At 42.5% G+C, this 21072-nt stretch overlaps 1 protein-coding gene across 1 annotated transcript in view; it reads right to left on the bottom strand.

Moving 5' to 3' along the window:
- The window catches only part of CAT (catalase), a 36799-nt gene extending 17069 nt beyond the window's left edge, over nucleotides 1-19730 (bottom strand). Inside the window, exons 1-6 of the mRNA XM_058688605.1 lie at nucleotides 19553-19730; nucleotides 5947-6118; nucleotides 4766-4876; nucleotides 3437-3567; nucleotides 2836-2940; nucleotides 2115-2240 (exon numbers count right to left, since the gene is read on the bottom strand). Coding sequence (XP_058544588.1) covers nucleotides 2115-2240; nucleotides 2836-2940; nucleotides 3437-3567; nucleotides 4766-4876; nucleotides 5947-6118; nucleotides 19553-19618 — 711 coding nt within the window. The 5' untranslated portion in view covers nucleotides 19619-19730. The remainder of the gene's footprint in view (nucleotides 1-2114; nucleotides 2241-2835; nucleotides 2941-3436; nucleotides 3568-4765; nucleotides 4877-5946; nucleotides 6119-19552) is intronic.
- Nucleotides 19731-21072: the final 1342 nt, after the last annotated feature.

The following is a 21072-nucleotide window of genomic DNA, read 5'->3' as shown; positions in this document are numbered from 1 at the left end:
ATAAATTACTGAGATTATGCTCAGCTAGCATCCCTCCACCTCTACTGTCTTCCTTTTTTTAAAAGAAATCGTAGAATCATAGTTCATACAGCTGAAAAGAACTTCAGTAGAGCCACTCTGAACCAATTCTCTGACTACGACTAGGCAAAACTAGTATTCTGACTTCCCAAGCAAGCCATTAAAACTCAAATAAGTTAGTCACTGTCACCAGTGTTCCTATTATCACACCATACTGCTCTTCAACAGATTTCCACCTATATCTTATTCTGAAGATCCCCACAAGCCAAGCATCGAAAGATTTCCTCAGCAAAGTGAACTCTGAAACTCTTTCTATCACAGAAATCTCAAGTCTCTCTAACCAGTGGCAAGACCTGAACTCTTCTTACTATCAGACCAGAAGTACAATCACCTTCCAGATTTAAAACTGGAGGTCACCATCTGCAGATCACCCAGAGAGCGAATCCATTAAATTGTGCAATAATATTGCAATACTTTTCTGATTTTATTTGAATTCCCTTGGGCTCAGAAAAGACTAACCATAGGTCAGAATAATCCAGACTGATACATCCAAGTAGGTCTCAGGCCATCCCAGGGCCCTCTGCTGAAGAGACCCATAAGCAACCCAATCCTTGCAGGATCATGGACAGTTGCTATGATTATCCCAATTTTAGAGTGACAAAGCTGGAGCACAGAGAACTTTCAATAATAGCAGACCAAGTCACAGATATCTAGAAGAGGGAAGAGTTGAATTCAGACTGGTCCAACTACAAAGCCACCACCATGCCGGTGCACCAGACACAATCACTTAGTCTGGCTCCCAGTGACACTACACCTCTCCTCTTGGCACTTACAAGCCCACAGGGCAACTGTTTCTTAAAACTGTTCCTTGCCAAAGATTATAGATCCAAGTTATAAGTACAAAGAAGGGAGACAGTTTTCCTGTTTGATATACATACATAAGTTGTTCAGATAAAGATTAAAACAGGACAGAAGGAAAGAACAGGTCTTGGGACAGATAGCATTAAGAGGGAGACTGCATTTGTCCTCAGTCCACTTCTGTCTGTGCTTATTTTAGCAGTAGTATTTGGAAACATGTTCTTAGGCAACCAGAGATTCTTTAAATAACCTTCTAGAGTTCTCTGAGAATACTGCTTATTGCAACAAATGCCAAGATCATAGTAAGAAGGAAGAGCCCTTTAAAACACTTCAGTTAATTCAAATGTTCTCAAAGCTTCCCCTGAAGGAAAGTTATTTGACATGATTGTATCAAAGTAAATGAAAAAAAACCAGAATTTTTATTTTCTTACATTTGTAACTGATTTTACTTTTTTCCCTATTCAGAATATACCCTTGATAAATGCTAAATAAATGGATGGAGGAGTTAAAAAGTTATAAGAAATGTTTCTGGAAAGATAGCATCAGACATTGAGAGTAATGGTGAGATTGGTATTATAGACAGGAAGTCCCCATTTCTGCCACTGTCCCCTCCTGGACCACAAAAGGTATCTATGCTCAAATCGATGACTCTGGGCTAGGAAAGGCAAAGCAACATAATACTTTACTGTTTGCTAAGGCTTGACTCTAAACTCCAACAAAGAAGTCTAGAAAGCTAGGCTAAACATGGTAGAAATCTCCTTTCATATAGCATGAAGGCCTGTATTATCTCCTTACGTTTGAGCCCAAAACAAAACCTTAGGTCTTCCCTCTCCAGGGAGAATGGATACGCACCTGCCAGCACCAGAAACATTAACCCAGAGAACCAGCCAGCATGAAATGAGTATTTTCCCAAATATTTACACATTTCTCCCAGGACCCCAGAAGGAGAAGAGAGCTTGACCGTTGCCAGCAGCTGTGTGTTCCTACCCTCTGGCCACATGGAAAGAGACCAAAGAGAGCCCACACAGTTCCCCTAACAGGGCAGTGCACACCTGTTCATTTGGGCATAGCCAACAGAAGAGTCATGGTCCTGATCCACTGAGTCAATACTTCCCAGCCTTCGGAGTGGACATAAGGGAAAGGTGGAAAGGGCCTTGATCTCTGCCCAATCCTCAAGAGAAGTAAGGAGACATGGGTGGTGAGAGCTTTGTCCCCTCTTCCCCAAAGGCAACACGTACCTTATAATGGAATTTGCAATAAACTACCTCTCCATTCGCATTAACCAGCTTGAAAGTATGCGATCCATATCCATTCATGTGCCTGTGTCCATCTGGAATCCCTCGATCACTGAACAAGAAAGAAACCTAAGAAACAGAAAAGTAAATAAAGCCTAAATTTTTTCAGTTTCAATCAAAACATCCTAGATTCTTAAGACATTCCTAAGTTTCCAAAAAAATCTCTTAATGACATGGGACACACTAACCAAGTACCCACAGGAAAGGTTATCATTAGTATCATTTATACAAAATAACAAGAATTTTAAAGCAGAATGATATGTAAATCATTAGCCTCATGGCTCAAAATTCTATAAAGAAAAGCAAAAGCAAATCTGAAAACTAGCTAACTTGTTATTCAAAATCTATTTTAACAGTAAACGTGTTTGGTACCACTTTTCCCTTCTCTCCCTGATACAAAGAGCTTTACTTCATACTAGAGGCTTTAATCCTTAGTATTGGGTAATATCAATTGATAATGTTTCTAGATCATTTAAGGCCTATGAGTGAGGGAAGATGAACAAATGCAGATTATAAAACTCTTCAGGATCAAGCAACCTGAGGAAGCTCCCAAAAAGAAAGCCAGAAACCAAGTGCAGTGAGATAACCAGCACTGGAGAAATGGCACTACGGGGCATAATTAACAGTGACATGTTCTGATACAGTGAAAAAGGAGAGCCCCCACCTGATGCAGAGACTCAGGGCGCAGGCTCCAGAAGTCCCAGACCATGTCCGGATCCTTCAGGTGCGTTTGAGGGTTTCTCTTTTGACTGTGGATAAAGGACGGAAACTAAACAGAAAAGGAGACAAAAATCCAAAAATCAAGTTTATCGGAGTGATGGTGTCTTACATTATACATTGCCTATTGTTAGGCAAGCAATATAATTGTTATAATTGTTGGATGATAATTCTGAATAGTATAATTCCAGAATTTCACACTGCCAAACCCTAAAACAAAATTTACCCTCTACATGTTCCCAGGACAAAGTGCCTCTTTTCATTCATGGCCTTAATGGGAATAGTCCCATTACATGGAAAACTGGACTATTCCCACTAAGTCAGTGAATCTTGAAATGCCAAACTGAGGACCAACAGTAATTGTTACTTGATCTCATAAAAAGATACTAAATACAGAAAAATGTGCTTTAAAAGGCAATCCAACCAACCCAAATTCTCTTCTTTCTGCTTTTCCCAAGGCCTCTCCTCAAAGGACAGTCAAAACAGATTGTCTGAAACCAATTTAAATCAACAAACATTTGTAGAGTGCAAGATACTTTATCACCTACCAGTATGGCATCCCTGATGAAAAAAATGGGAGTGTTATTTCCAACAAGATCCCAATTACCATCCTCTGTGTAAAATTTCACCGCAAACCCACGAGGGTCCCGAACTGTGTCAGCTGAGCCCGACTCTCCAGCTAGAAGGTTCAAATGGGAAAAATGAGGCATAAGCCTAAGGTCATAAAAAACATTAGGATCTATGATTTCCAACCCACTTCCTAGAAGGAAATCAGTCACTTAAGTGCCTGAGCCATTATTTCTACCACCTGCCAGCCAATTCAGTCCCCAAATTAAACAAAATAATTGAGATTAAGAAGAGAGAGTTTTTGGGGCGCCTGGGTGGCTCAGTCGGTTGAGCATTCGACTTCGGCTTAGGTCATGATCTCCTGGTTTGTGAGTTCGAGCCCGGTGTTGGGCTCCGTGCAGACAGCTCAGAGCCCGGAGCCTGCTTCAGATTCTGTGTTTTCCTCTCTCTCTGCCCCTCCCCTGCTCATGTTCTGTCTCTCTCTGTCTCAAAAATAAATAAAAAACATTTAAAAAAAAAAAAAAGAGAGTTTTACATAACTGTGAAAGCTGGAAAGATTACCCACTTAACATAAAATAGTTCAAACAGGTAATTCAATTTTAAATTAAAATAAAGGAAGAAAATAATTGTAAAGATTAAGGTAGTACACAAAGAGAATAAGTGAGTTGTCAAAATTATGAGGTTAATATTAAGAAAATGAGTTAAAATATAGATTCTTATTCTTAGCGTCATTTATTTTTTGCATCCACAGTATTTTACAAATGCACAAACACAGACTGAAACAGAAACGGAATTATTCATGCATGTGGTGTATTAAGATGTAGTTGATAGATCTAATTCTTACTCGTGCTACTGAAAAAAATCACTTAACCACTGGAAATAGAAACAGCCCCACCCTGCAAAGCAGATCCTACAGATGAGATTACAGACAATGTCTGTAAAGTGCCCAACGATGAATGGCACGGAGTTAATTCCCAATAAAGGGTAGCTGTTGTGGTTACTGAATAAGCTTCCCACTCCACATTTCCATCTGAGGCAACCACTTGTGGGAAGGTTCTTTCCAAATGTCACAGAATTGCAGTGGTGGCCTCTGCATAAGTGTGATTTCCTAAGACCTCGACAAACAGAATTAAAAGTAACTTCCTGCATGGCTCGAAACAATTTTTCTGCTGTAAAAACCTGGTATAATTTGGAGAAGTGTTTTTTTTTCTACCTTCTAGTACGCTTTTCTTGAAATGAAGTTATAAATGCACAAAATAAGGTACAGGGTTGAGTTACGCAGTGCCAGTCACGCAAACAGATGGACTTACCGACAGTGGAGAATCGAACCGCAATGGGAGTCCTCTTTCCAATATGCTCAAACACCTTTGCTTTGCAGTATTTGGTAATGTCATGAGTGACCTCGAAGTAGCCAAAAGCTCCTAATGAGAAAGACACAGAAACCCTCATCGTGAGACCATCACAGACCACTGGGCCCACTGCCAATAGGCAGCTAGGTGACAAGGGAAGCCGATGGTTCGGCACTGGCCTTCTGGGAGCTTCTGAGATGATGGGAGAAGGGGAGATAGATGGCCAAACACAAAATGGGGACAAAATGCAAAGTCCTGTTACCACTCAGCGGTAACCCAAGGGCTACACAGCTGGAGCCAAGAAGAAAAAGAGACGAATGGGGGTGGAAGTAGCAAGTCAAGGCTGACCCAAGGACACAGGGCCTGAGGAGGCCTTGAAGTACAGGTAGGACCTAGGAGATAAAGAGAAGAACAGGGAGAAGAGGAGAAAACACAGGGAAAGAAAGAATAGGATAAACACAAATAAGACACCACAGGCCAAACAACAAACTGAGCAGCATACCAAAGTCGTGATTGAAAAGCCACACAGAAAAAGCTGGAGAGGGATGGAAGAAAAAAATTAAAAAAACTAGAAAGTTCTAACCGGGAGTCCAAGCAAGCAGCTAGGAGAAAAATTTTTTCTTCCTTCCCATCAAGCTTGCTTGTCCAATTGAGTTTTTGGCCTTATTCTAAACAGCACCCTATCTTTTGTTTCTGTAATAAAAGCAAGATAAAAGTTTTCACAACTTTTGGACAAAAAGGAAAAATCACCAGAAATCTACCACCCTAACACAACTATCCTCAATTTTGCACCATTCTTCCCAGTATGTAGCCAATTAGGGCTCCATCTAAATCTAGCTACAATTCCAGAATGCCCATGTCTCTATTTTCATATTTTTATTTCTTCACTAAAGTGTATAATGGAAGAAAAGGAAGATTACTTTCATTTTTAGTAAAATGAAGCATTTTACATATAACGTTCAATCCAGAGAAATAACCATCATTTAATTACGAGCTCCTTTCCTGATGGACATTTTTTTCCCTTTCTCCCAAGAATGGAGATTTGCTGCTTCTATTAAAGAAGCCCAAACCCTGTGAAAGGTAAATTTTTAACCCAGGTGTTATGAAACAATCCTTTCACAACAAATAAACACAGCTCTCACCTGCGCCTTTAGCATGCACGACTCTCTCAGGAATTCTTTCCCGGTCAAAGTGAGCCATTTCATCAGTGAAAACCACATCCTGAACAAGAAGAGGTCCCCGGGGCCCTGCTGTAATAACATTAAGTTTGTCTCCAATTGGATTACCGGCCCCGGTGGTCAGGACGTCAGGTTTCTAAAGTGAACAAACACAAAAGAACACAAAAGTGTGCAGAGACTGAGTACAATCGAACCATTATTTACACTGCCAGAGGGCACGCCGCTTTCCAATTTTTATACCTTCTGCTCCAGCTCTTTTTAAATTTCCTGTGTCTGAAACTGCTGAAATACTACAAGATATGCCATTGCCTGAAATGTATAGGCCAGTCTTGGAAACCCTTGAAAAATCTCAACCCCAATCTGCTAAGAAATCCGCTCTGAAGAGTGGAAAGAAGGCTCCCTAGCCTGCCACCTCGCTCGGCCCCTGCTCTAGATACAGCCACCAGTGGGCTGGAAACCCCCAGATGGGGACCCCCCCTAAAGAGATCATATGTGCTCAACACTGAATGTCCAAGTGATAGTAAGAAGATGGTCTCCGGAGAAGCCATGCTGGCTAATGCTTGCGGATGCTTTAAGACTGCTACAGATGTGAAACTGGGTCATCTGTATGGTGCGCTCATTTCTCTCAAGCAGCAAACACCAGCTATCTCCAATATCTCTTTTCAATTCCAAAACAAACAAACAAAAAAAACCCCAAAAATTCAATGGCTTTTATTGTCACTGAAAATAAGCCGTTGATGGTCAAGATGGATTATAGTATTAACTTGCTAAAGATGTCAAAGGTCCCTGAAATGGGACAGGTTATTTCACTGTAATAAAGAATTCATTTTAGGGGCGCCTGGGTGGCTCAGTCAGTTGAGCGTCCGACTTCAGCTCAGGTCATGATCTCACAGCTCGTGAGTTCGAGCCCTGCGTCAGGCTCTGTGCTGACAAGCTCGGAGCCTGGAACCTGCTTCAGGTTCTGTCTCTGCCCCTAAGCCACTCACATTCTGTCTCTGTCTCTCTCAAAAAGAAACATTAAAAAAAAAAATTTTTTTTAAAGAATTCATTTTAATCCACCCAATTCTTCAATGTCAGTTACACTGGAAGCCCCTCAGCTGTCCCTTCTCTGGGACGGGACCAGCAGTATGTTTTAATTAGTGATCCTGCACAGCTCTTAGCATCATCTTGCTTTAGGGTCACACACTGCTCTTGACCAGAGACAAATGTCTCTCCAATGTCTTCCCCTGGCCTCTGGGAAACCAGGGGAGATGTGCGGGTGAAGCAGAGCTAAGCCACCTCCATTCTAGGGGAACAACTCAAAAAGGTCCAGTGATGGAAGTCCACGATACCAGCTTCCTGTGCCCAGAAAAGCACTATGCACAGAATTTTCGCAAACCTGAAATGGAGTGGATAACTTTTGCTCTCGAGACACACCCGCTCTGAGTAGTAAAATAAACTCAATACCTGTCTCTTCTCTACAAGGGGATATGAGGAGGAGAGGGGTCACTTAAAAAACTATAAAAATACCATGAGCTCTTTGGGAAAATGCACTGAATAAGAGAGATCTTGGAATCTGCAGAATTAATAAACAAGACTCATACACACACTAGGATACCCCCCCTGCCCACCGGAGTTCTATTCACATGGAAATAGGAAGAGGCCAACATGGAACCGTGGAGGAACTGTGAGCACTAGGTCCAACTGTGTATGTACAGCTAGCTCTGTGTATGTACTAGCATATTACTTACTATTTCTGAGTCTCAACTTTTCACCTGTAAAATGGACAAGAAACAACTACCTCCTAGAGTTAATGCATGGATTAAAAATGCTAAGTTCATGCCAAATGAGGGCCCCACACAAGGCACACACATGCTAACGTTTTACTGGCTGTGTGAACGTGCTCTGATAACAAAAGCAAAGCATTTTAGGTATCTTTTTCTAACAACCATGGCACACGTGCAGCCATCCATTCAGATTCCCTTACCCTATCCCTTCCTCACCCAGCTGCAAACTCTCCCAAACATAAGAAAGTTTAAGGGTGTAATCAGCAGATACCACCCAATCGTGCCACACTCTCTTTTGAAGATACACATGTACTAACACATGGGATACTATATACTTTTCATTATTATTATTAATTTAAAGTAGAAACTGAGGGGCACCTGGGTGGCTCAGTCGGTTAAGCATCTGACTCTTGATGTGTGTTCAGGTCATGATCTCATCATTCATGGTACCGAGCCCCACTCTGCGCTGACAGCACAGAGCCTGCTTGGGAGTCTCTCTCTCCCTCTCTCTCTCTCTGTCCCTCCCCCCCCATTTAAGGAATGCTCTCTCTCTCTCTCAAAATAAATAAGTAAACTTAAAAAAAGATAAAGTGGAAAATGAATCAGAAAAAGGAAGGAAGAAATTGCACAAGTTCACCTTTAGTTGAAACCTAAAACCTTGATTTTCAACTATGGCTGTCACTGGAATCACCTGCAAAGTTGTTGTTTTTGTTTTTGTCTTAGAGAGAGTGAGTGCGAGCAGAGAAGAGGGGCAGAGGGAGAGAATCTTAAGCCTTAAGCAGGCTCCATGCTTATCACAGAGCCCGATGCAGAGCTCGATCCCACAACCCTGGGATCATGGGATCATGACCTGAGCTAAAACCAAGAGTCAGACACTCAACCGACTAAGTCACCCAGGCGCTCCACCTGGGGAGCTTTTTAATGCATACTGATAGCTGGGTCATCCACCTAGAAATTTCTGATATAATTAGTCCGGATGAGGCCTGGGCATCAGGATTGCTTTGAGCTCCCCAGGTGATTCCTAAGTGAAGTCAGGATTAAGAACCACTGACTTAAAGCTTTGGGGTGAACTACAATTAAAATAATAAGAATCTGAGCAAATAATTTGTCGACACCTTCCTGTGCTCTTTTCAACATATAAACATGGCACTAAAGGAAATCTAAAACTATAAATAAATAGAGGGGACATCGCATAAAGGAGGAAAGTATGACAGGAGATACAAAGAAGCTCAGGAAAAGGAAAGGTAAACAGGTCAGTGTCACGTACATCCCTCCATCACTCATGGAAGCGATAAAACCACATCACATGTCCCCTCCTGTGGACCAGGTCAGAGTGATAGGCTCAAGAATAAAAACTATGCCCAGAGGAGGTACATGCATAGTAAGGTGGATGAATGAATGGCTGAGTGAAGAACTGAAGAATGAGATGGTCTCCCCTCATGGCCCAGACTCATGGAAACTTGGAAGCAGGAATGCCGGAATTTTCCCGCGTTTTGGCCTCCCTCCCACCCTGTGCAAGAATGTCCACCACAACACCAATCAAGCTAAGAAATGAAACCTGGGTTTCAAAGTTACAAATGTAGCACTCAGCCTCTCTTCCTTGCTCTAATAGATCAAAGGCCCTAATTTTTAACAGCTTTCTTCACACACACTAAACAGAAACAACATCACAAGCTTAGAGCTGGAAGCTCTAAGCTTGCTCTGCTAATGGGATGGAGGGTGGCCATTTCCAGTCCAAAGTTAATCAAGAAAGGCGGAGAATCAATGCAGTTGACAGAACTGTACAGAACTCCTAATTTCCCTTTATGACCACCATTTCTGGAGCACCTGCCATATGCAAGGCTTTATCCCAGCTACCTTTGCATAAGTCACCTCACTTAAGCCTCCAATAATCCAGTGAGAGACATGTTATTATTCCCATGTAATGAGTGATGCTGTATGTATGATCAGAGACTTTGACTGATTTTACACAGATTTCAATGTTGGAGCCCAGGTTTACTTGTTACATATAAGAAGCAGGATGGGCAAAGAGATTTCTTCCAACTTGCTGATTATTATTATCATTATGTTGTTGTTGTTGTTGTTTTTAAACTCAGATCACTTTAGAACTAGAAATTTTAATGACAGAAAAGCTTTTAATTGCTGGATAATTCTAAGAGCTCTCTCTCTCTCAGGAAAAGCAGCTTTTGTACCTGTTCAGGTGTTTACATCCTTCTGGCTGCCAATTATTCCTGATATTCATACACGCTTCTCCTGAACCACTCTTCCTGCTCTCACCCCTACACCATCCCTTGAGCTGGGCCAAGGGCATCTTCTTGTACCCCACTGAACAAAATCCTTATAACTGCCGGTCTGCTTCACTGTTTTTCCTCTCTAGAGAGTATACTTGTTTTACATCTATATCCCTGATACCTGACACGATGCTGTTATCAACAAGTACACAAAAAAATGCTTGTGGATTCAACGTGTGAATAAATTAAACTATGGGCCAATCCAAAATGGCCAAGAAAGATTATCCCTAAGTAGGAGGAGGAAGCAACAAGAGTTTACCTCTCTCCCTGCATCTCCCCTCCCTGAAATAAACAAGAAATATTTGAATTCATAACTTCAAATTGTGATCAAACACCTTCAGACAAATGTTATGAAAACTGCTGCAGAAACTGGTAAAGAAGTACTTTGGCTTGGCTAAAAACTGACACCATGATTAAAAGTAGGGACTCAAAGTAAAATTCCATTTTAGCTTTGCTCTTTGTATCTTTTGGCTGGAGTTAAGCTATGAATGAAGAAATTTTCCTGGGAGGAGTAAGGTTGGCTTTCTCTGATAAAATATTTTATTGATGTAGTTTCCATTTATTAGTGCCCTCAGCGCACAGAAGGCCCAAGAACTCACTAAATATCGTTCTCCTGTTTTTTAATAGATAAAGACTGGTAATACGCCCCTCCCTAACTTTCAGTCCCAAAGGAGTCATAATGACACAGCTTCTCATTCTCAGAGTCCAACACAGAATATGCCTGATATTTTCTAGAAAATTATTGCTTAAAACACTACATTTATTCAACAAAGGTTCATCAAGTACCTACAATGTGCAGACCCATGTACAGAAGACCGAAGACTGTCTTGGCCCTCAAATTTCTCTGGGGAAGTGGGAGAGATAGCAGAGTGCCTCCTGGTCCATTCCATGGAAGGGGAGAGACTTCCCTGAGTGGGCAGTTTGGGAAAAGAATCCAGGCCTGCACAGGGACCCCACTCCTTTCCCCTTTAGAAACCAATGGCCACAGGCAGCACACATCCTTCAGCACACATCCTGCTCTCCCAGGGGGAGTCCTGGTAATCTTCATTGCCTAAATGCGAGGAGTCAATTCAACACAGGGGTTAAAATCTCAGCAAGCTCTCTTGGCCAAAATTCCCAAGCCACAATCTCCAATTCACACTTGGAACTTACTCATCCCACTGACTCCTTGTTTCGGCTTGGGTATGGAATGTACATGTGACATTAGACATTCTCATTCTCATTAGACATTCTCATTAGACATTCTCAAACCGCAGAACAACAGTAATAACAGCTTACTAAGCAGGCATTGTTCTAAACTCGACCTGGGTTATCACAAGCTCTCTTAATTAAGGACTATTATAATTCCCATCATACAATAAAGGAAACTGAGGCACAGAGAAGTTATGCAACTCCCTCCAAGTCACCCACCTAGAAAAGGTCAGAATCAGAATTTAAACCCAAGCAAACTTGCTCAAGAACCCAAACTTTTAACCATACCACTATAACATTTCTTTAAACAACACAGCTCACATGTCCTGTAGACATTCTATGTGCTGAGTAATCAACATACATTAATTTACACATATATATTACATAAATGAATCCTCAACAAGCCTTCAAGGTGGGAAGAATTATTATCTCATTTTTAAAATGGGGAAACCATGGGGGAGGGAGGTGAAGTAACCTGCCCACAAGCAGTCAGACCACAATCTGACTCCTATCTGACTGTAAAGCCTGACCCTTCACTGCTTCACTAAACCACCATAAACTGTGTTTACAACTACCAGAAGATAAAGAGGAGCTTAAAAGACATACCAATTAATGCAATGTGTTAACCTTATTCTGAACAAAGCATTCTAAAAGAGACAGACAGACATGTCAAGGGTCCCCAAAGACCACCCACCTCTAGGTGACTCCCTAGGAGGGGTCGCAGCTAGTCATACTCGGGCTATAATTTTTACAGCATTTTAATACAAAGCAAAACCCTAGCAAGGAGAAAAGGCACAATGGAGTGAAGTCCGGAGGAAACCAGCACAAGCTTCCAGAGTCCTCTCCCAGGGGAGTCACATGGGACACGCTTAATCCCCCAGCGAGTTGTAGCAACACATGCGAAATGCTGTATAGTGGGAAAGCTCATGAGAGACTCAGTGCCCAGGGATTTACATAAGGAGCTGATCATGGAGGTGCCCCCTGGCTCCCAGAAGGAAAGCAGGTGTTCGGTACATAAACCACATTGTTTGCACCCTTTGGCATGGTCAGCCATTCTTATCAGTTCAGGTGGGGGGAGCCATTCTGAAATCCAACTTCCAGACTGCAGCCCAGGGCCACCCTTGCAGGTAGGCCTTTCTAGAGACCGTCTTCTCTGGTATATAGGTAAACTCTCTTCTGCACAATCAAGGTAAGTGAACACACTGACTGGCTGAGGACAGTAAGCGATTACTACTCACTTTTCTAGATGCGACAATGGTATTCTTTTTTTTTTTTTTAATTTTTTTTTTTAACGTTTATTTATTTTTGAGACAGAGAGAGACAGAGCATGAACAGGAGCATGAACGGGGGAGGGGCAGAGAGAGAGGGAGACACAGAATCTGAAACAGGCTCCAGGCTCTGAGCTGTCAGCACAGAGCCTGACGTGGGGCTCGAACTCACGGACCGTGAGACCATGACCTGAGACGAAGTCGGCCGCTTAACCGACTGAGCCACCCAGGCGCCCCACGACAATGGTATTCTCAAAGAGTCCTTATCTTTTGGAGACACAGGCACTTGGCAGACTCATTACACAATCCTCTCTACTTCAGTTCTGGTTTGAAATCTTCCGCAATATAAAGTTTCAGAGTTTTCTTAAATCAAGAATCAAAGAGAAGTGTCTGATAAAAGAAATAAGGAAGAAGTTGAAGGAAGAGAAAGGGAGGGCTGCATCAGTCACCCTAACACATGGGTGCTCATTCTGACCACACTCCGGATTGAATCCATCTGCCACCCTAAACCGTTTGGTCAAGACAAAGAGCAGAGCTCAGCCCTGTACACAAAACACACATGAGGCAACCAGCCAGATGGTTAATGCTGGCTCCTGCCCAGAGAGGGCTTATTGTCACCAGAAAATGTGGAAAACCCTAACTACCATGTAGACTATTTAATCCTAAATTCCTGACTCAGCCTGATAGGCTTTTTTTTTTTTTTTTAATTAACCTTAAAACATTCCAAACATCAGAAGGTGCCCCCCTTAATGCCACATCACACCAGGGTGATTCACAAGCATAAAATACGTGAATTGATAGCACTAGGAAATGTTTCTGATAGCCTTTATGACTGAAAGCTATGCTTTCTGGGCTAGGCATGGGGACTTCATCACTGGGATACACTTTGTTTTGCAAGCTGACTTCATCATGGTCAAGCCACCATGGTATAAAGTCAATGCCAGTTGGTCATTCTGAGTTCAAGAAGCAAGACCGATTTTCATTTTATTTTACTCATTGTCTAAGTTATCCTATATCCTCCATCTAGGCTGTTGCCACTCAAAAAAAAAAAAAAAAATTAAATAACGTATCATGGAAAAAGTGAAATCCAAAAAGGGTAAGAAAAAAAATCAAGCTGTTTTTTTTTTTAAGTATAATTAACATACATCTACAACATATTGATTCCATAATTCTATCATTACTCAATGCTCACCTTGATAAGTGTGGTCACCATCTGTCACCCTACAATGTTATTACAATATCCCAACTGTGTTCTTAACAAAGAACACAAAGGGATCCTGTTGGTACTAAACAAAGTATCTGAAAGCTTCTGAACAGGCCATTTCAGCAGTGCCTTGCTACCACATCTGCAACCTTTATGGCCTCAGACTAACAATGCCCTGAGCAAGGAACAGTAAGATCTATCAGGCACAACAAGAATTGCCTGTCCACGGAGTTGAACTGAGTGGGGGAAGGGAGGAGGAGCAAACGACAAAAGAAAATAAAAAGTGATTCCAAGGATCCCAGGAAAGAGAACTAGTGGGTAGTTTTCATTCAAGAAGAAATGAAACAAAAGTTGCCTTTTACAAGGGAGATAAATGTCAGACTTAAAGGTCACATGGCTGGATCTCTGCGCACACACACTGAACACACCTCCTCCTCCGCCCCAACGAGACACGTCTGTTTTCCAAGCAAGGCTGTTTGCTGTTTCATATTAGTATGTGTAATAGCAAAAGGGTCATGATAGTTGCTAATGGTTTTTTTCTCTCTTCTTGGTGAGCTGTTAACGTCTCCATTAAGAAATGGTCAAAATATTGCTATTGATTTTCAATCATTAGCAAACATTTAGAATAATCCTATCAATAATAAAACCTTTAAAATACACAAAAGAATAGCTATTGCAAAAGGTTTTTCTCTGCCTCGGTAACTGTCTAAAATAAGTACAGGGGCACTAAGAACTGGCCTAGTCCTTTAATCTTTCGAAACAGTAGGGAATAAGAGGAAATGGTAACAAAAGGCTCAAAAAATGAAGGATAATTGATCCACAAATGTAAATGATTCCTTGACTCTTTTTATTAGAAACCATAGCAGTCACAATACTCGGGAGGAAAATAAAGAACAAAACCAAGAATAAAATAAACAAAACTAAAGATCTGCTTGTTTTACCTTTTGCCATCAGCCACTCTTTTTCTTACCTGGAGAAAAATATAGAGTGGTCTACATGCTGGCTAAACACATGAAAGCTTAGAAATTTTGATTCCACTTCTCATGTCTCTCTCACTGCCACACAACGACCCCGCCATCTCACTCCTATGTAATTCCCAAAAGAAAAAAAAGCACATGTGCACAAGGAGTTGTAAATCACCCCTTCTCCATCCCAAATGCTGGCAGTGTAATATCGATGTAGGTATTATCAAATTACCCTGAAAGATACATAAATCCTCATGGGCTCTGTCTTACGACGATAGGAATGGATGGACTAAGACCCAATCTCTCTCCCAGGTAATAAAGGAACCGTCTAAAAAAGGTAAAGCTTGGGGGCGCCTGGGTGGCTCAGTTGGTTGAGCATCTGACTTCGACCCAGGTCATGATCTCGCAGTCTGTGAATTCGAGACCTGCGTCAGGCTCTGTGCTGACCGCTTAGGCTCTGTGCTGACCGCTCAGAGCCTGGAACCTGCTTCGGATTCTGTGTCTCCCTCTCTTTCTGCCCCTCCCCTGTCATGCTCTGTCTCTCTCTTTGTCAAAAATAAATAAACATTAAGAAAAAAAAAATTTTTTAAGGTAAAGCTTGAACTGTTCAAATTCTCCAATTTTAAAGGGATCAGAAGCTACTAATTAAGCCTAAGTATCCAAAAGGAAGAATATTCTAATTGATGAGCAAGAATGTTCCTATTCAAGCTCATCCAACGTGACTGGGAATACCTGGAAAACCAATTCCTTCCCTTCAATGAATTTTGAGAGAAGGAGAAATAAAGATTTTTTTTAATGTTTATTTCTGAGAGAGAGAGAGAGAGAGAGAGAATATGAGTGGGGGAGGGGCAGAAAGAGAGGAAGACACAAGAGTAGGCTCCAGCACAGAGCCTGACACAGGTTTGAACCCACGAACCACAAGACCATGACCTGAGCCGAAGTTGGACTCTTAACCAACTGAGCCACCCAGGCGCCCTGAAATAAAGATTTTTAAGAAAATCCAAGTCATACCTATAACATTTGATTCAGTGATCACTTATTAAGGTTTACAAAGCTTCTAATTCACTTTTTAGCAACAAAATCTGACTACAAGGAGAGATTCCCAATAAACTGTTTTCACATTGGTTGACACTTTGGTTCCAAAGGAGGATACGCCCAGCTTGGCATTCTGCAACTGGTTCTTGAGGGAGGAGATAACAGGGTGCCTTCCTATAGTAATTCCAAAACTTCAAGTTCTCACAGTCTAGTAAAAAACTAAAAAAACAAGGAATGGAATGGAGGATGTTGATACAGAGCTGCCCACTTAAAGAGAGGCATTTGCCAAGTATGGAGAGAGAAGAAATACACACACACACACACACACACACACACACATTATCTATTACTATCATAATTTTCTAACAAAGGATATTTTAATGCCAGAAGGTAAAAATGACATAATCTTTAAAAAAAGATTATATCTGCTTGCCCATCACCCCATCATAAGAAATGGCCAGATTTTCACATGGAATGTATGGTTCGGATAAATAGTAGTGCTGGCTACCTGGACAGAGGTAGACTGCATTTCCCAGGTGCCCTCACTGTTAGCTGTGGTCATGTAACAGGTGTGGCACCACAGCCAATGGAATGTGAGTAGAAGTGATCTACACCACTTCCAGCCTGGTCCCTAACCTTGCCACATACCCTCTTCCGTGTCCTTAATCTTCCATGGCTGGACTGTGATGCCCAGGGCAACCTTTAAAGCCAAGTATTGTCAAAGGGGGACACTCCTTCTGCCTGGAACATTCAATAACTGTGGCAGTAGAGTACTCACCCCATCTCTTCAACCTCAAACCACTTTAGCTCATCAGGTAAGAGAGAAAGAAATCTCTAATGTGTTTATACCATTAGAGATTTGGAGATTATTGCAGTACTTAGCTTGTGTATGATTTAAAATATGAGCTATGAATCAACAATTAAAAACTAATTTTTAAAGGACAAAAGATTTGAACAGGTATGTCAAAAGAACACATACCAATGGTCACTAAGCACATGAAAAGACAGCTATCTTTTGTCATCAGAACAATGCAAATTACAACCACAGAGACATCATTTCATACCCCCAACAATGGCTGAAATTAAAAAGCTGGTAACACCAATGTTGGCAGGATGTAGAGCAAATGGAACTCTCACACACTGCTGATGGAAGTGTAAAATGGTACAAACACTGCGGAAAAAAAGGCTTAGCAGTTTCTCATAAAATATTCACTTACCCCATCACCCAGCAGTTCTACTGCTAGGTATTTCCTAAGAGAAATGAAATGTGCACAAAAATACTTGTATGAGACTTCTCAAGGTAGCTTTACTTATAACACCCCAACACTGGACATAGCTCACATGTCCAGCAACGGGATAAACAAATGGTGATGTGTATTCATCTAGTGGAATACTACTCAGTAATAAAAACAGCAAACTCCTGATACATGCAACAACATGAATGACTCTTAAAACATTTTTTTTCTTTTTTTAAATCTTAAAAAAAGATTTAACACAAAAAAGTACATAAGTGTTAACACAAAAAAGTACATAAGCCAATGGCTAAAAAAAAAAAAAAAGTCAAAACAGTGGTTGCGTGGGGCAAGATTGCAGGGGATGCAATAAATCACTAGGAAGCAGCATGAAGGAACTTTCCAGGGTGACAATAACCTTCTATATGTCTTGATGAGGGAAAAGGATTCACAGGTGTATATGTTTATCAAAATACATTGGAATGGTACACTTAATATTTGTACACTTCACTGTAGGTATTACCTTAAACACACAATCAAACACGGAACTCTGTTCATTTGCAGGCTTAGTGTTTAGGGGTAAAGTCTACTGATGTCTAAAATCTAATCTGAAATGTATCCCCAAAAAGGGGAAGGTTAATGGATGAACAAAGAGATGGACAGATAGAATAACAATAAAAGATACGTAGCAAAATGTGGTGAATACATAAGTGTACACTGCACAATTCTTTCAACTGCTCTGTTTGAAATTTTCCACAAAAAGCACTGGGAAATTGTAAAGGCTACCTATGTGAAATTCCTTTTGGAGGATCAGGAGAGGGGATCACCTCAAAGAAATAAGTAGTTTTCACTCAGAGCAGCTAAGAGTGAAGGGCAACAAGACATCGAAGTGACTGCCAATCAGGATCACCTACACAGCGCATGGACATACCACAGGCAGAGGAGACAGCACTATTTCGACTATGAGTCCCCCGATCATAGATGTGCTTTTGTGAGCCAGATGCTTCACACACAGGCAACCATGTAGGGAAAATCACCAGTAGGGTCTTAATGACTTAACAACAGTTACTGATTCTCCAAATGAAGAGGTAAGCTAGTCTCAGAACAAAGGGGGGCGTGGGGGGGGGCCTTTAAAAATGAATAAATTGTGCCTTATGAAAAACTCACCATATAGTCCATATTTTTCTCAGTTCACAGAGTATCATGAAAACTTCAGCGTGAACCAGGATTTAGTGACCACTGGATATGGAGAGAATCCTGGCCCCACCAGCTACGTTCTAATCTTGACTCTGCCACTAGCTGCCTGTCCTTAATTAATAAGACTCTAAGTCGCTCTGGTTCACTTCAGGAACTCATGAAAAACTGAACTACCCTCCTGGCATATAATAAAGGACAAAATGAGAAGAGAGATGTTCCAGGCCCTTAGAGGAGAATGACAGACAGCCTTCTCAAGAGCAGGGAACAATAAAGCAACCCATGGACACTTAGCATTAATACCCCAGTTCATGAATACTAACCTATTTTTGAGAAAGAGCATTAAGATGAGAAAAAAGCATGGCTCTCGTCCTCTGCCATTAACCAACTGCCATGCGAACTAGGCAAGTCCCTCAGACTCTGTGGGCCAATATGACAAGACTCGGATCAGATGCACTCTCAACTGATCGAACCTGCTCAAAGATGCTCTTTAAGACTGCGCCTGTGGATACTGGCCAGGAATGCCTCACCCACCACCACTGAGCTGAAAGCCTTCTCATCGTTACAGCTCTCGTTCAGATGGCACGTGCTTTGGGAAATTTTCCAGCCAAGTCCGGTCATTCCCTTTACACTTTACAGATAACCTCTATTAGAGCCCTCACCATGCTCCCTGTATGTTAATCATTTGTTTATCTGTGTTGTCTCCCTGACTAGACTTTGAGCTTCTCAATGCTACCGTTCTTGCCTCACTGGCATTTGTACACCTTGTCTCGGCTCAGTGATTACGCAGGCTCTCAAAGAATACGTGTGAATAAACGCCATTAATCCCTACTGTCGCTTCCAGCTCTACAAAGTTAGGCATGGTGTTTTTAAAATGCAAATGGAATAATGGATGTTAGGAGTGTTTAGTCGTTCAATGCAGTGCGTACTGAGTATCTCGTATCGTGAGCAGTGTTGGGGACGAGATGATAAAACACGATCCCTGCCCCCACGTCAAATATGGAAGCTTGTAGTTATTGCCAGATCAAGGTCAAGGCTGGAGCCCCGTTCCCACTCCCCCCCCACCCCCACTTCCTTTCTTGCTGCGGCTCTCTGCCTCTTTCCCCATGAGCCTTCATTCCTCCCTCAAGCTGCGACCTCTGTCCCAGCTGGCAGAAGTGCAAAAATCGGAGCCAATCACTCACGCCCTGCGGCCGACGACAAATCCTGCAGGCGTGCCCCCGGCCCCAGAAACCTCTCCCCTTCTCCCCACGAATGGAACAGTCCTTCGAAACAGGAAAGCAGCGCCCAAGCAGCGCCCACCCCGGCGCGTGATCAGTGGTACTGCCCCTCTCCACACCGCAGCGCAGAAGCCGGGCCGTTACTTGCCCACGCCCAGCTCTCTGCGCAAACCTTCAGGCCGGCTCGAGGGACGCAGGGTATACCTGCGAGGCCCGCTGCTCCTTCCAGAGCTTCATCTGGTCGCTGGCTGGATCCCGGCTGTCCGCCATGGTGTCCGACTGGCTTCGCAGAACGTTGCTGGCAGCCTCGGCGACGCGTCTCCACCCTCCGCTGGAGAACCAGTCTACCGCCGCGCGACTGAAGTAAGCGACCGCAGGCTCCGCCACTCAGCTCCGCCCCTCGCCCCGTCCCCCGAGGGAGGGCCGCCTCCTGATTGGCCGCTCGAGCGCCAGGCAGGATGGGATTGGAAGCCAAATATGGGCGGGAGAAGAGGGGCCAGGCTCAGGGCCTCCGGGAGGGAGACGCAACCCGGGGGCTGGGAAAGGCCCGAGAGGTGTGTGAAAAGCGGGGGAGCTCCGCCCTTCCGCCCCCCAAACGGCGGGATTTGTGAGCCCGGGGCTGGACCCCGTTTAGGGGGCCCTCAATGTTGCCCCCCGGTTATCAGCATCCTTCAGGCTGCCACGCGAAGCGACGGTTGGTGGCCTGCCTGTTTTGCTGAGGAAAAGCTTAGGCGCTGCGGGGTGGGGCTTTGAGGCGTAGACACGATCTCAGCTCATTTTAATAAGTCAGAAATCCTGGGATGAATTCCAGTAATCTTCTCAAATGTCACGTTAGTTTTCCTGGATCACAGACTATTTCCACGGAAAAAAATGAAACATTGACAAGTTCTTAAGGGTCTTCATGGTCTAAAATCCTTAGGAAGGAAATTCAGCCTTTTAGGTTCCCTTTCGGCTTAGAAGTTCCCCGTTTTGGACTATCTGCTGTGTGCCAGATGCTGCTAGATGTTTGCCAGACTATATCGTTTAATTTTTCAATCTCATGACGAAAGTTTTAGTATCCCCCGCTTGAAATATGACGAATCTGAGGCTTAAGAGAGGTGGAGGAACTTACCTAATGGAACTTAAAAGCCAGCAAAATGTCAGAACCTAGATCCTTGGGGGCCTGGGTCCTGAACCACTATGCTATCCTGCCTTTCTAAGAATAAGAATTTTGAAAAACTCTAAAAATTTTAGATTTCTAGGTCTTTAAAGAGCCAAGTTGGAAAATTAAATCTTGAGTTATTGACTAATTTGTCATTGTTATCAAATGGGTTGAATGATTTTCCCCCTTCAGGTGCTACGATTTCTCTTTAAATATTACCTTGATGCAGACGATCTTCAAATTAAGGGTGCTCAACTTTTACATTTGATATTTTTCAATAAAGCTACATTTAATGGGTAGATACAGGATAGTGGAACTTTCAGGTGTTCTTGATTTTACAAAAGTGTGATATCAAGAATCTCAGTCCTACAAGTTTAACTTTTGCAGTTCATTGAAAGAGCAGCTCCCAAAATCGATCTTCAGTGCCCTGTTATTTTTCCTTCATTACACCTAACACAACTGCAAAGATGCTATTAGCTGTGTGATTTGTGTGGTGTCTTTTGCTACCCACTTCATTCCTACTGCCACCAGAGTATAAACTCCATGAGGGCAGGGGCCACATCTTGCTCTGTGTTGTATTCTG

This window comes from Neofelis nebulosa, chromosome 10 (genome assembly GCF_028018385.1).
Source record: "Neofelis nebulosa isolate mNeoNeb1 chromosome 10, mNeoNeb1.pri, whole genome shotgun sequence".
NCBI lineage: Eukaryota > Metazoa > Chordata > Mammalia > Carnivora > Felidae > Neofelis > Neofelis nebulosa.
This window is presented reverse-complemented; position numbering and strand designations above follow the sequence as displayed.